This window comes from Malus domestica, chromosome 17 (assembly GCF_042453785.1).
Source record: "Malus domestica chromosome 17, GDT2T_hap1".
In the NCBI taxonomy this organism is placed as follows: Eukaryota; Viridiplantae; Streptophyta; class Magnoliopsida; order Rosales; family Rosaceae; genus Malus; species Malus domestica.
In genome coordinates this window covers 20799205-20811901 of record NC_091677.1, presented here as the reverse complement: position 1 = coordinate 20811901, position 12697 = coordinate 20799205, and the positions used below count along the sequence as shown (strand labels likewise).

The 12697-nt window shown below is 44.6% G+C and overlaps 2 protein-coding genes across 2 annotated transcripts; one reads left to right on the top strand and one right to left on the bottom strand.

Annotated features, from left to right (window-relative positions):
• Positions 1 to 1885: 1885 nt before the first annotated feature.
• Positions 1886 to 4870, top strand: LOC139193412 (uncharacterized). The gene is made up of 2 exons (XM_070816416.1): positions 1886 to 2128; positions 3479 to 4870. Exons 1-2 carry the CDS (start codon positions 1886 to 1888, stop codon positions 4868 to 4870), a joined length of 1635 nt encoding a protein of 544 aa, XP_070672517.1.
• Positions 4871 to 9304: 4434 nt separating this feature from the next.
• Positions 9305 to 10075, bottom strand: LOC139193411 (SWI5-dependent HO expression protein 3-like). Its single transcript, XM_070816415.1, has one exon. It carries the CDS (start codon positions 10073 to 10075, stop codon positions 9305 to 9307), a length of 771 nt encoding a protein of 256 aa, XP_070672516.1.
• Between the last annotated feature and the right edge of the window lie 2622 nt (positions 10076 to 12697).

Sequence of the window (12697 nt, the reverse complement as noted above, 5' to 3'; positions counted from 1 at the left end):
CCTACATGTGGGTTGAGTTTTGTTAGAAATTTTGATTAGGACTAAGATTGATAACGAATTTGACCACAAGGTTATGGATTAACAACTTTTTCATTTTAGAGGTCTGCTCAAAATTTGGGTCTCACTAAGGGACCACGAAAAAAATTTGGTCTTATATTTTTATTAGTACGTTGAATTGAATGGTACAAAAAATAAAAGGAAAACTAATGAAAATAACTTGAAAACTTTGAGTTTTAACGATATGGACAAAATAAAGGGTAAAATGAATAGTATCAGGATTAACTTTTTAGTGTAAAAATATGGTTTTCTGTCAAAGTGAATAGTACCAGGAGCTTGTCATTAAAATTCTTAAAAATAAATGATTGAATAAGAATTATAAAAATCTAGTCTACCCCCGCTAAAACACATGTATTAGCATTGAAGGCACAACCATTTGTTTCTGCGCACATAATGAATAATCCATCTTAAAAATCCATCACAAATCAAATTCGGACCACAAACGACAGCGCATTTTGGGATGAGGTGCACACCTAGGAGACATAGCCCAACTCATATGGTGGTGAGCAAAAATGCACTCTATTCTCAATAGTAACAACTAAATTCTTCTTCGCTTCTTTTTGACAAAAACAATATTTTAAACCACTCGAACTTAGGTAAGCCGAATTCAGAGGGAAGAAAGCGGACAAAGTCCCTTACCAACTAACAAAACCACATCAGCGTACAAAATTCTCAATTAGCCTATAATCGTTAGAGCACTCTCTGAGTTGAGATTACAGATTGACTCAAAAATACTTGATACTACACCAGTTAACCAATTTTCACAAAAGAAAACTTTTTAGGTCCTATATTATGGTATGGAATAACTATCAATTTAGGCAACGAGTTACAAGTGTATACCGCTTGGAAATAAGGAAACTGAGTCATGTTAAACCCTAGTTGTGGAGCCAAAAATATTCCCTAGGCGACACGTGGACTTTTGGACAAAAGAGGACAAAAATACCCTCGAGGCATACCAGGATTCCTACGCGCGAGCAGTGGGCAATCATCTTTCAATCAAGTCAAAAGTGCCCAAAAAAATGTAACAATTAAAAACCTCTTTCATCAAATCCTTTCTATAAGGTATTTCCCAAGACCTAGTATTTTCTATTTCATTATTTAGCTAATCAATTAGCTAAATAATATATACCTACCATATCTCCTAAAAGCATCCTTAATAGGCAATAAAATCACTCAATTAATAGCCCAAAACCGGCCCCCACTATTCACATCCTCATCTTTCCCATTTTCCTTATTAAAATAGTCATTCATTTTATAACCATCCATTTATTCTTTTCATATTTAATTAGCCAATAAATTGGCTAATTAAACATGAAATTAAACCCCACAAAAACCTTATGGCCGGTTACCATTAGACAAAATTGGGCAAGGCCTAACTCTATAAATAGGCACCTATTCTCACCAAAAATCCATTCCAATTCTCTTACAAAAAATCACAAATACTCTAAACACTATTTTTCTCTAAAATTCTAACTTTGGCATCGGAGGTTCTTCGGCCAAAGCCCCCCCCATTCATCGTGGGCGTGTGAGGCTTTTGGCCTTAACCAAAGGTGCTAGTTGTTTTGTAGGTGCAAAATTGTCCAAGATCGAGGAGGAGAAAATTTGCATCCACAAATTGGTGCTTTCATTGAGAGTAGTTATCCATACTCGTAAAAGACTCTCGCGCAAAAAGGTTTTTTCTTTGTTTTCTAGTCCATTTGAATATTTTTCATACGTTCTTATTTATAGAATTTTTAACTTGCAAAGGTTCTTTGATAAAACGTATAAGAAAAATATAATGGCTAGAAATTTAGAAAATTCCGCAAGTAAAAATTCTAGTATTCAAGAAATGGGATTGCGGAGATCCATGAGGCAAAATGTGACAATAAGGGGAGTGGCATCATCACCACGAGCTTCCACCATGGGAACAACCGTGGCGGCTACCTCAGTAGCCACCCGCGGCGAGGTCCATGGTGCCTTCACCACAGCCACCATGGGAACCACCGCAGTGGCTACTTTGGTAGCCGCTCGTGGCAAGGTCCATGGAGCCTTCACCACGGCCACCATGGGAACCACCACGGTGGCTACTTCGGTAGCCACTCGTGGCGAGGTCCATGGAGCTTTCACCACGGCCCGAGCCGTGCCATCCAAGTTTACGTGGACCCAAGCTCAAGCCTCGCATTCACATGCACCGCGCATTGAGCAGCCTACTCCCGTGATCCAGCCTGCTGTTGTAGCCCAGCCTGCTCCGACGATCCAGCCTGCCCCAGTGATCCAGCCTGCCCCCGCAACCCAGCCTGCCCTCATGGTTTCCCAAGCTGCCCAAGTCGGCCCGAGACAATCTCAACCATCCGGACCAATCATCGAGGCTAAGGCGTTTTCACCACATCTCTCTGCAGATTTGACATTCCCCAACTCAAATCTCGCACTTGGAGTCAACCACCATTTTATTGTTCAAGGAGGTGCATTCCATCCAAGTTCTTCCAATCCGAATGGCGAACAAAACTTGTCCCGACAAGTCATATAATTGACGAGCGCCCTTGCACAACAAACTACCTTGGTGAATCAACTTTTACAACGCACTGAGATGCAACGCGCCCACGATGAAGTTTCCCGAAGTAGAACAAGGGTAGATAAGAAGCCTTTTAAGCAGCGTCCTGGAAAACAGCCATTTAACCCATCACAAGTCGAGCATTCAGACAGTGCACACTCTCGTTTGGGCCCCCAAAATAGCGTATACTCCCGTCTTAGCGCACGGAGGAGCGTACACTCTCGGTTAGGCCCACGGGCAAGTATACATTCACGGTTAGGGCCACACTTTGATAATCAACATGGGCAGCCTTCCAGGCAAAGCATTCATTCGCGATTAGGCTCACAAGGAGTATCCTCCACATCACATCGGAGCAGGCAGCCTGACAAACGGAGGGAAACAATCATTCAATCCGGCTCTAGTTCAACCGGTAGCCTGCAAAGAAATCCCTCACCTTCTAGGAATCTATCTCATCCATTACAGCCACAGCATAGACGAGCCGAGCAAGAAGAAGAACAGCCTAGACCGGTAGAAAAAGACCAAGGGCAGCCGAAGGCTCTGCTACCCTAACAAAAGCAAATCCAAGAAGAGGTAGAAAGGCTTTTCAATGAACGGATGCGTGATTTTCGACGCAACGAAATGGCTGATGAAGCACTAAGGCGAGATATGACCAACATAAGCAGGTCACCTTTCACGGATGAGATCGAGTAGGCAGAACCTCCGCGCAAGTTTAGCATGCCGCACTTCACATCTTTCAAAGGAGACGGGGATCCCGAAAGACACTTGAAGCATTACCGAAGTGCGATGGTCCTTTATCGAAATAATGACGCCCTTATGTGTAAAATATTCGCCACAACTTTACAAAGCGAGGCACAAGATTGGTTTCATACCTTGCCGACATGATCCATCCAGAATTTTGATGATCTTTCCTTGGTTTTCACCAAAGAATACTCATCTTATCGTTCGATCAAGAAAAAGTCCGATCACCTGTTCAACGTAAAGAAAAACCCAAAAGAGTCACTTCGCGATTACGTGAAGAGATTCAAAGCAGAGAAGGCGAAGATCGTCGGATGCGACAACTCGATAGCAAGTGCAGCCTTCCAAAAAGGACTACTAGCAGACCACCCACTGTTTGGAGAAATGATCATGAAAGAAGACCTAACTCTAGCAGATTCCTTTGCTCTGGTAGAAAAGCATGCACTTTGGGACGAGGCTCGACAAGCAGAAAAGGCTCCCGAACAGCCTCGAAAAGAGTTGGCAGCTGCTCAAAAGAAGGATGAAAAGCAACCCAACAAGGGCAGGCAGGAGGTCAAGCGCAGGGACCGACCCACGACCAAAGAATGCCCGATGACCAATAACTATTCTAAGTTCTCAATTCCGATTCATCAAATCCTTCGTGACATCAAGAATGAACCATGGTTCAAGTTGCCGAAACAGTCAAAAGGAGATACTTCCAAGTTGGACCACACCAAGTATTGCGCATTCCATCGAGGTCCTGGTCACACAACCAACGACTGCTACAGTTGGAAGAACTACCTAGAGAAACTCGTGAAAGAAGGCAAAGTCGATAGATATTTGGACAAGCAAGCTGAACAGCCAAAAAGGAATGCAGACGGAGATGAGGAGCCACCAACTAAGATGATTCGAATCAATGGCATTTTCGCTGAATCTGAGCACTTGGGGGCCACTAATAACTCCAAAAAGAGGAAGATCCAGCAGGCTTTACTAATCTCACAAGTTCAAGCAGTCAATACCCAACCTGGACCTATCATTGGCTTCACAGAGCAGGATGCGGAAGGAGTCGACTTCCCACACGATGATGCATTAGTAGTATCTGTCCAACTACCCCATGCTATAGTCGACAGGATGATGGTTGACAATGGAAGTGTGGTCAACCTACTTCAACTTTCGGTCATTCAGAAGATGGGCCTGGAAAGTACAATTATACGCCGGGCAAAGGTACTTACTGGATTCAACGGATACACCTCAACTGCCATCGATCATGTCACACTTGACGTAAAAACACCGCCAGTCATCTCAAAGCAAACATTCACGATCGTAAGTGACCCATCTCCCTACAATGGGATTCTTGGGAGACCTTGGTTGATCAAGCTGGATGCTGTCACTTCCGTCAAGTATCAAAAAATCCGATTCTGCATCCCGGGAAGAGGAGTCGGAGAGATCAAGTCTGACCAGGCTTCATCCCGACGATGCACTGTGCAAATGTTGAAAGAATCAAAGAAGAAGACCTTTACCCCTGTAGAGGTTACCGAAGTCCAAAAGGGCAAAGAAATTACCAAATAGCAATTACAGCAGGTGGATCGAGAAGATGGCGCCCAAGCAGACAAGATAGGATGGAAACCCGAAGAGGACGCCGAAGACATCATTCTTGATCCCCAGCAGCCGGATAAGACGGCTAAAATTGGCTCATGACTAAGCCCAAACGAGAAGGAAGAACTCACAATTTTTCTTAGGAAAAATCAAGATATCTTCACATGGTCACCATCCCACATGCCCGGTATTGATCCCAAAGTGGCCTGCCACAAGCTGCACGTCGATCCAACTGCCAAACCGGTAATTCAAAAAAGAAGACATTTCGCACCCGAACGAGTAGCGATCATCGAGGCAGAAATTGACAAACTATTGGAGGCCGGTTTCATAGAAGAGGTAGCACACTCGGCATGGCTTGCTAATGTCATACTAGTCATGAAGAAAGAGAAGGGCAAATGGAGGGTTTGCGTAGACTACACCGACCTCAACAAAGCATGCCCAAAAGACCATTATCCTGTCCCCCGGATTGATCTATTAGTAGATTCTACTTCTGGAAACCAGTTTCTTAGTTTCTTAGACGCATACTCCGGCTACAACCAAATAGCCATGCATGAGCCCGACAAAGAGAAAACTGCGTTCGTGATAGAGCGAGGCATTTACTGCTACAAGGTCATGCCCTTTGGCCTCAAGAACGCAGGAGCCACTTACCAAAGGCTAGTAAATATGATGTTAAAAAAGAAAATTGGGGTAACCATGGAGGTCTATGTCGACGATATCATGGTAAAGGGCAAGCAGCGATCAGATCACATTCGCAATTTAGCAGAAACTTTCAATATCCTTAGAAGGTACAAGATGAAGCTCAACCCCACCAAGTGCACGTTTGGAGTATCTTCAGGTCGATTCCTAGGGAACTTAGTAACCCAACGAGGAATTGAAGTACATCCCAAGCAAATCCAAGTAATCATAGAGATGAAATCTCCAACTACCTTAAAGGAGATCCAAAGCTTGACCGGACGAGCAGCCGCCCTCAATCGCTTCCTCTCACGATCCACCGATCGATGCAAGCCCTTTTTCAAAGCTATCAAGAGGGCACAAAGGGACAAATGGGATGAAGAATGCAAAAAAGCTTTCCAAGACTTGAAGAATTATCTCACATCACCTCCCTTACTATCCAAGCCGGAAGCAGCGGAGGATTTATACATTTATTTGGCAGTTTCCGAGGTAGCAGTGAGCTCTGCTCTCATACAAGAAGAGTTGGGGGCCCAACTGCCGGTATTCTACACTTCTAAAGCTCTTCTCGATGCGGAAACAAGATATCCGAAGATCGAAAAATTAATTTTGGCATTAGTTGTTGCGGCTCGGAAGCTAAAACCGTACTTTCAAGCTCATACAGTCATTGTCATGACTCAATATCCCTTACGATCAATATTACATGGTCCAGACGCTTCTCAACGAGTGATGAAATGGGCATTGGAACTTGGCCAATATGGTTTAGTTTTCCGACCTCGCACAGCGATAAAGGCCCAAGCCTTGGCAGACTTCGTAGCGGAATTCACGCCTAGCCTAGACAGTGCAACAGTACGGCCCAATGACGCCCCAAAAGCAGCTGAGAGCACCTTAGCCACACTTACTCCATCCAATAAAGATTTATGGAACTTGCATGTCGACGGAGCATCCAACTATAAAGGCTCGGGAGCAGGTGTAGTTCTTGTTACTCCAGATGGCTGAATGATCGAGCAGACGATCACTTTAGGTTTCAAAGCATCCAATAACGAAGCAGAGTACGAGGCTCTACTAGCAGGCCTCCGAATGGCAAAAGACTTGGCGGTGAAGAAACTCGCAATTCATTCTGATTCCCAACTAATCACCAGCCAGGCTACTGGGGAATACACGGCAAAACACCCAAGGATGGCACAATACCTAGAGAAAGTATGCCAGCAGCTTGAAGCATTTCAGATTTACACTCTCACTCAAGTTCCGTGGGCAGACAATGCACATGCAGATGCACTAGCAAGTTTAGGCTCCGCCTTTGACCACCAATTTAAACGCTCCATTCCGGTGGAATATCTAGACAAGCCAAGCATAGAGATGGAGCCGATAGCCGAAGTGTCACAGGTTAGTGTAACTCCCACTTGGCAAAGTTCAATTATAGACTATTTGGTCAACGGCACATTACCCACAGAAAGATTGGAGTCAAGGAAGCTCCAAATTAAGTCGGCACGCTACTATATGTGGAATGGCATTCTCGTCCGAAGATCCTATACCGGACCACATCTCCGCTGCCTAGCACCTCCCGATGACGTGAAGGTTCTAAGCTTAATCCACGAAGGCGTTTGTGGGAATCACTCTGGAGGCCGATCCTTAGCCCAAAAGGCTCTTAACGCAGGCTATTACTGGCCTACCATGCACCAAGATGCTAAGGAGTTAGTACAAAAGTGCGACCGCTGCCAACGCTACAAACCAGTACCAGCACTACCCGCCAACGAGCTACACCCGCAAATGAGTCCTTGGCCATTCATGCAATGGGCAATCGACCTGGTAGGGCCTATGCCGCCTGCTACGGGGGGCAGATGCATGATGATCGTGGCAACCGACTACTTCACCAAGTGGGTAGAAGCAGAACCCATGACGACCACGACTCAGACGGACATAGAGCGCTTTATATGGAGGAACATCATTTGCCGATTTGGCATCCCTCAGTCCATCATCACTGACAACGGCCCTCAATTTGTGGGAAAAGATTTGGCGAAGTTCTTCCAAAAATACGGCATCAAACAACACATGTCCACGCCAAGATATCCTCAAGGCAATGGGCAGGCCGAAGCATCCAACAAGACGATCCTCGACTGCCTCAAGAAATCCCTCACCGATAAAAAGGGAAAATGGCCAGATGAGCTCCCGGGATGTTTATGGGCATATCGCACCACCAAAAGACGAGCAACCGGGGAAACTCCTTTCTCTTTGGCGTTTAGTTCGGAAGCAATCATTCCTCCCAACATCATCGTGCCAAGCATCAACACTCTATTGCCAAGCATTGAGCAGAACAGTAAAAAGATGGCCATAAATTTAGATCTGGTAGAAGAGAGGCGCGAACAAACCATCACCCGCATCGCAGCCTATTAGCAGCAGCTCATTTCCAGCTACAATAAAAGGGCCAAGATCCGGCAGTTCCAACCCGGAGACCTAGTCTTAAGAAAGGCCTTCATCACTGCCCACAGAGAAGGCTCGAAAAAAATGGACCCCATTTGGGAAGGTCCTTACAAGATCAGCAAAGTAGGCGGCAAGGGTAGTTATACTCTTGCTACCGTGAATGATAAAGAGATCGAGAAGCAATGGAACGCCTACAATTTGAGGAAATACCATGTGTGATTTCACACTATATCAAGACCCAAAGACTCGAGCAGCTCAACGGGCACCACCTCGTAAACCGAGGACTATCCAATCATCATGCAATTTTTGCAACCAAGTTATTTGCTCATTTTATTCATTTTTCAATAAAGAATTCAGAAGTAATTTGTAACTTGGCTTTATTATATGTCTGCAACAACTTTTTTTTTTTCTGCACTTTAAAAGAAGATTGCACCCCCCGAGGGACCAACTGTGCTCTCCAAGGCGGGAGGATAAACTCAACACTCCGAATATCCAGACGTGGATGAGCTTGGCTGCCCTAGTATAACTAAGTGCATGATGGCTTGCGCCGGGATTCCTAGAAGTAGCCACAATGGTCTGTTTCAAGGCTTAGCTAGTTAAAGGATTATGGGTCTACCGGCTTAATCCGCGGGGAACCGGGCCCTAGAAACGGAGGGGGCACATTATGCAGCACACCCAATGGGCGGCTACCCTGGAAACCTAAAGCTGCTACCGAGTGCACTAAGGTAGCCTACGGATTTCCAGAAGACTGCCTACGGCTTGCCCTTCGAGCAGTAGAACCATGCTAGACTTATGCAACCGCACATTCTTGTGAAAGGTTAAACAAGTTAGCGTGCGCACGAGAAGATCTTATCCACTGTCGACATGCTACGTAGTCGATAAGCTTTACCTCTGCCAAACGCAGAACAACCTACACCAAGTCCTAAAGTGTTGTGATACTTGCTACACAACCTACGAAATTGGAAAAAGCCAAGGTTAAATAGCCAAGTGGTTACGCGGATTCGTCTGCTTCTGTAAGTAAGGCATCCAGCTGCCAACCCTATGGTTAACAGCTTGGCAAAAGTTCTACATCAACACCTACGGCTGCATAGGCTATGTGGGCTTGTCTGCTTATAGAAAAGTAGCACGCCTGCCACTGGCCTATAAAGTCAAAAGGTTAGGGTAAAAAAAAAAAAAAAAAGGGCGAGAATGGGAAAAGCAAAAGAAGCAAATTTATTAAATTTATAGAAAAATTGATAAACAACAAGCAAATACCGAAGGAGTTCAAGCAAAAGCAACAAAGGAAAGAGAAGGAAATCCTAAAAGCTACCTAGAAGACTATTCTTCAGTAGTTTGGACATCTCTCAACTGCTCGGTCGTTACACCTTCAGCAGCCTTGGTGTTTTCAGCAGCGGCATCCTCCGAATCTTTACCCTCGACTGCTCCAGCCTGGGTATCAACTCCTCCAACTATTTCACCGATAGAAGACTCAAAGGTAAAATCGAGCAAGTATTCTGGAGAAATAGAGAAGGTATCAAAGTCTTTACCGGAAAACTCAAAGTCAGACGGCCGCCCATAGAGATGATCTACATAGCCCAGCTTGTAGAAATCGGTTTGGTTCTGAATAAGTGAAACCTCGAAACCATCCTTCTCACTCTTCAACTGCTCATTCTCCTCAAGCAGGCAAGCACGAACCCGCTGCAACTCCTCAATTTCCTTCTTCAGATTGTCGTTGGTCTTCAAAACACCTTGAAGTTCCGACACTTGAGGTTCAAGCCTGTCAACAACCTTTTTGAAGTGGATCGCTTGGTTATAAGTAGCAATCAATTCTTCATCCTTTGCATAAGCAGCGGAGCGAAATTCAGATATGGAACGCTCAAGATCTTGAATCTGAGGTATGTAACGCTCGATTTCCTTCTCTGCACTTTCATTCTTTATTTGGATCGCATCAAGCCTAGTTTTCAAATCCATGATCTCCTGGTGAGCGGCCTCAAGCTGCAGAGAAGTAGGGGCAGAAGTATTAGATTCCTTCAAAGCAGCAAGCTCAGATTCTAATTTCTTGATTTTTTCGGCTGAGGAGTAAGCTTCGGCAGCCATAGTTCTTGCCATCTCTTTAGCAGCCTTGGTGTCCTATTGGTCAAGGAACATAGACTCGGCTGCCAGAATTGTTGTTTTCTGCATCATGGCTAGCAGAGCAGACTTCCTATACTCGGGTGTGTGTTTTGCAAAAAGACTCGGACCAACAATCTTTTTGACGCCATCAACAAACTGGGCACATACATCCATGTCTTCAAGAAGATCTGGTTTCAAAAGCGCACAAATCTTAGCAGCCTCCCCAGAAACGGCCTTGGCGGATTCTTCAAGCCTGCCTGAGCGAGCAGCTTCATTCTTATCAGCAGACGAGTTGGTTGCAGCAGCGGAATAAGCAGTTTTTGGCGCCACTTTAGCATACAAGGGCACCTTATCATTCTTCATAGTAGCAAGCCTCTTCAAGGGTAAGCCAGGTTTAGTCCCGGACGGACGCTTCGGCACAAACTTCGGTACCAAAGGCACGGAAGAACTTTTACGCTGAGCAATTTTTTCAGCAATCAAGCTAGCAGCCTTCGAAGCAATAGGCGTTACCGGCACAAATGTAGCAGTTCGTTCTTTCTCGCCCTTAAAGGAAGTCAGGTCAATCACAATCTTGGGAGCAGCCGGAGAATCCCCACGAGCAGTCTTCGTTTTCTTCTCAGCAGGCATCTCTTGAGCAGGCGGGGAATGTTTCTTTTTCCCACCTTCATTGATAGTAGGCTCCATCACAGTGATAGGACGACCCATCGCGTCTGCCTTGATCCGTTTTATTTCTTCTTTTGGGGGCAGTCCATCTTTTTCCCTACGAAGAGGACTAAGCAACCAACGCCACTCACGATACTCGGAAAGGACACCCAGAGCGACATGTACTTTTTTCATGTCTGGAGAAACCCTAGGAGTTGAGCCAAATTCCAAATCTACAAAAAAAAAAAAACGGAAGACAATCAGAAAATTGAAGAATAATTTGGCACTGAAGCAAAGCAGCCGAAAAGACTAAGCAGTCTGCTTACCAGATATGAAGACCGTTGATACACGCAGCTCGGGAGAAGAATCAGATTCCCATTCTCCACTTATCTCCAAAGTCTCTTTGGCCCAATCATGATCTCCTTTGCTCGAATTATCAAAAAGCTTATGACGAATTCGCAGTTGTCCAACTCCATCAATACGACCTATGTCAAAGAAATACCAAAATTCGTTGGTGGTTAGTCCCAAGTCAAAGAATTGGTTCAAATTGTGGAACCCCACCATCACTCGAACCGCATTCGGGGAACATTGGGCAGGCGCACATTTCATGGAGCAAAGCACTTCTTGGAAGAAACGCGACATAGGGAAAGTAAACCCTAACACAAAATAGTAAGGATGGAACTTGATAGCTCTCCGAGTTCCACTGCATGGTTCCCCGCTGCTACCATCCTTAACTCGCCTCACACGCACTCCCGACGGAATGGCATGCCAATACGTTTCAAGAAAATCTCTAAACAAATTGTCGGAGCTAATCTTGAGGTGAGCAGCTTTGAAGTAGCCAATCTTGCTCAAAGACCCGCCTTGACGATACAACGGGGGCACACCATCATTATTCTTGCGGCTCGAGGAAGACATGCTTGAAAATTCTACAAAAGTACAAGGAAGATTTGTTAGAGAGTTAAAAAATAAAAAAAGAAAGAAACAGCTCTCGGTAAAAAAAAATAAAAATAAAAAATAAACAGCTCTCGGCCAAAAAAAAAATAATAATAATAATAATGATGAAGGTCGCAGGACCCAGCAAACCCACATGTGCAGCATCCAACGTCCAAAAAAAAAAAAAACAGGGAGCCCAGCCCGCGCTGGCTCCCTCCATCTTCCTTCTCGGCCCCGTGGCCCTGCATAGCTGACAGGGGGCAGTTGCCCCCACAGTTTTCTCTCTTCTTCACAGTCCAGACACGAAGGCCCAGACTGCAATACCAACCTGCAGTACCCCTTGGTCTACTTTCAAGTCTCCTTGATTTTTTATCAAGCCAATTTCAAGTCCCGAAAACTTCCAAGAAAATCAAGAAGACAAGAAAATTAATTTTTTCTTACCTAGAAGCAGCGAGAAGACAAAGCACGCAACGAGAGACGATCCTTTACATGGGCAAGACGTAGAAGATTGCTAGAGGAGGGGGAATAAATATCCTCTAAGCTCTTTTTCTCTCTTGTAAGGTTGAATAAGTTTCTCTCTAAAAAGTTGATTTAATAATCCACTTAAGGTGGACTTAAATAAGCTTTGAGGAAATTTATTTCCTTTTCCTAGAAGGATTAAATTTCCTATTAAAAAGAGAGAATCAACAACAAAATAGGAAGCAATTCAGAGTTGCCTAAAGCGAGAAAATCTCTACACTTGTTGCACTTTTTCTGCAAGCAGCCCAACAGGTGTGGGGGCATTTGTGGAGCCAAAAATATTCACTAGGCGACACGTGGACTTTTGGACAAAAGAGGACAAAAATACCCTCGAGGCATACCAGGATTCCTACGCGCGAGCAGTGGGCAATCATCTTTCAATCAAGTCAAAAGTGCCCAAAAAAATGTAACAATTAAAAACCTCTTTCATCAATTCCTTTCTATAAGGTATTTCCCAAGACCTAGTATTTTCTATTTCATTATTTAGCTAATCAATTAGCTAAATAATATATACCTACCATATCT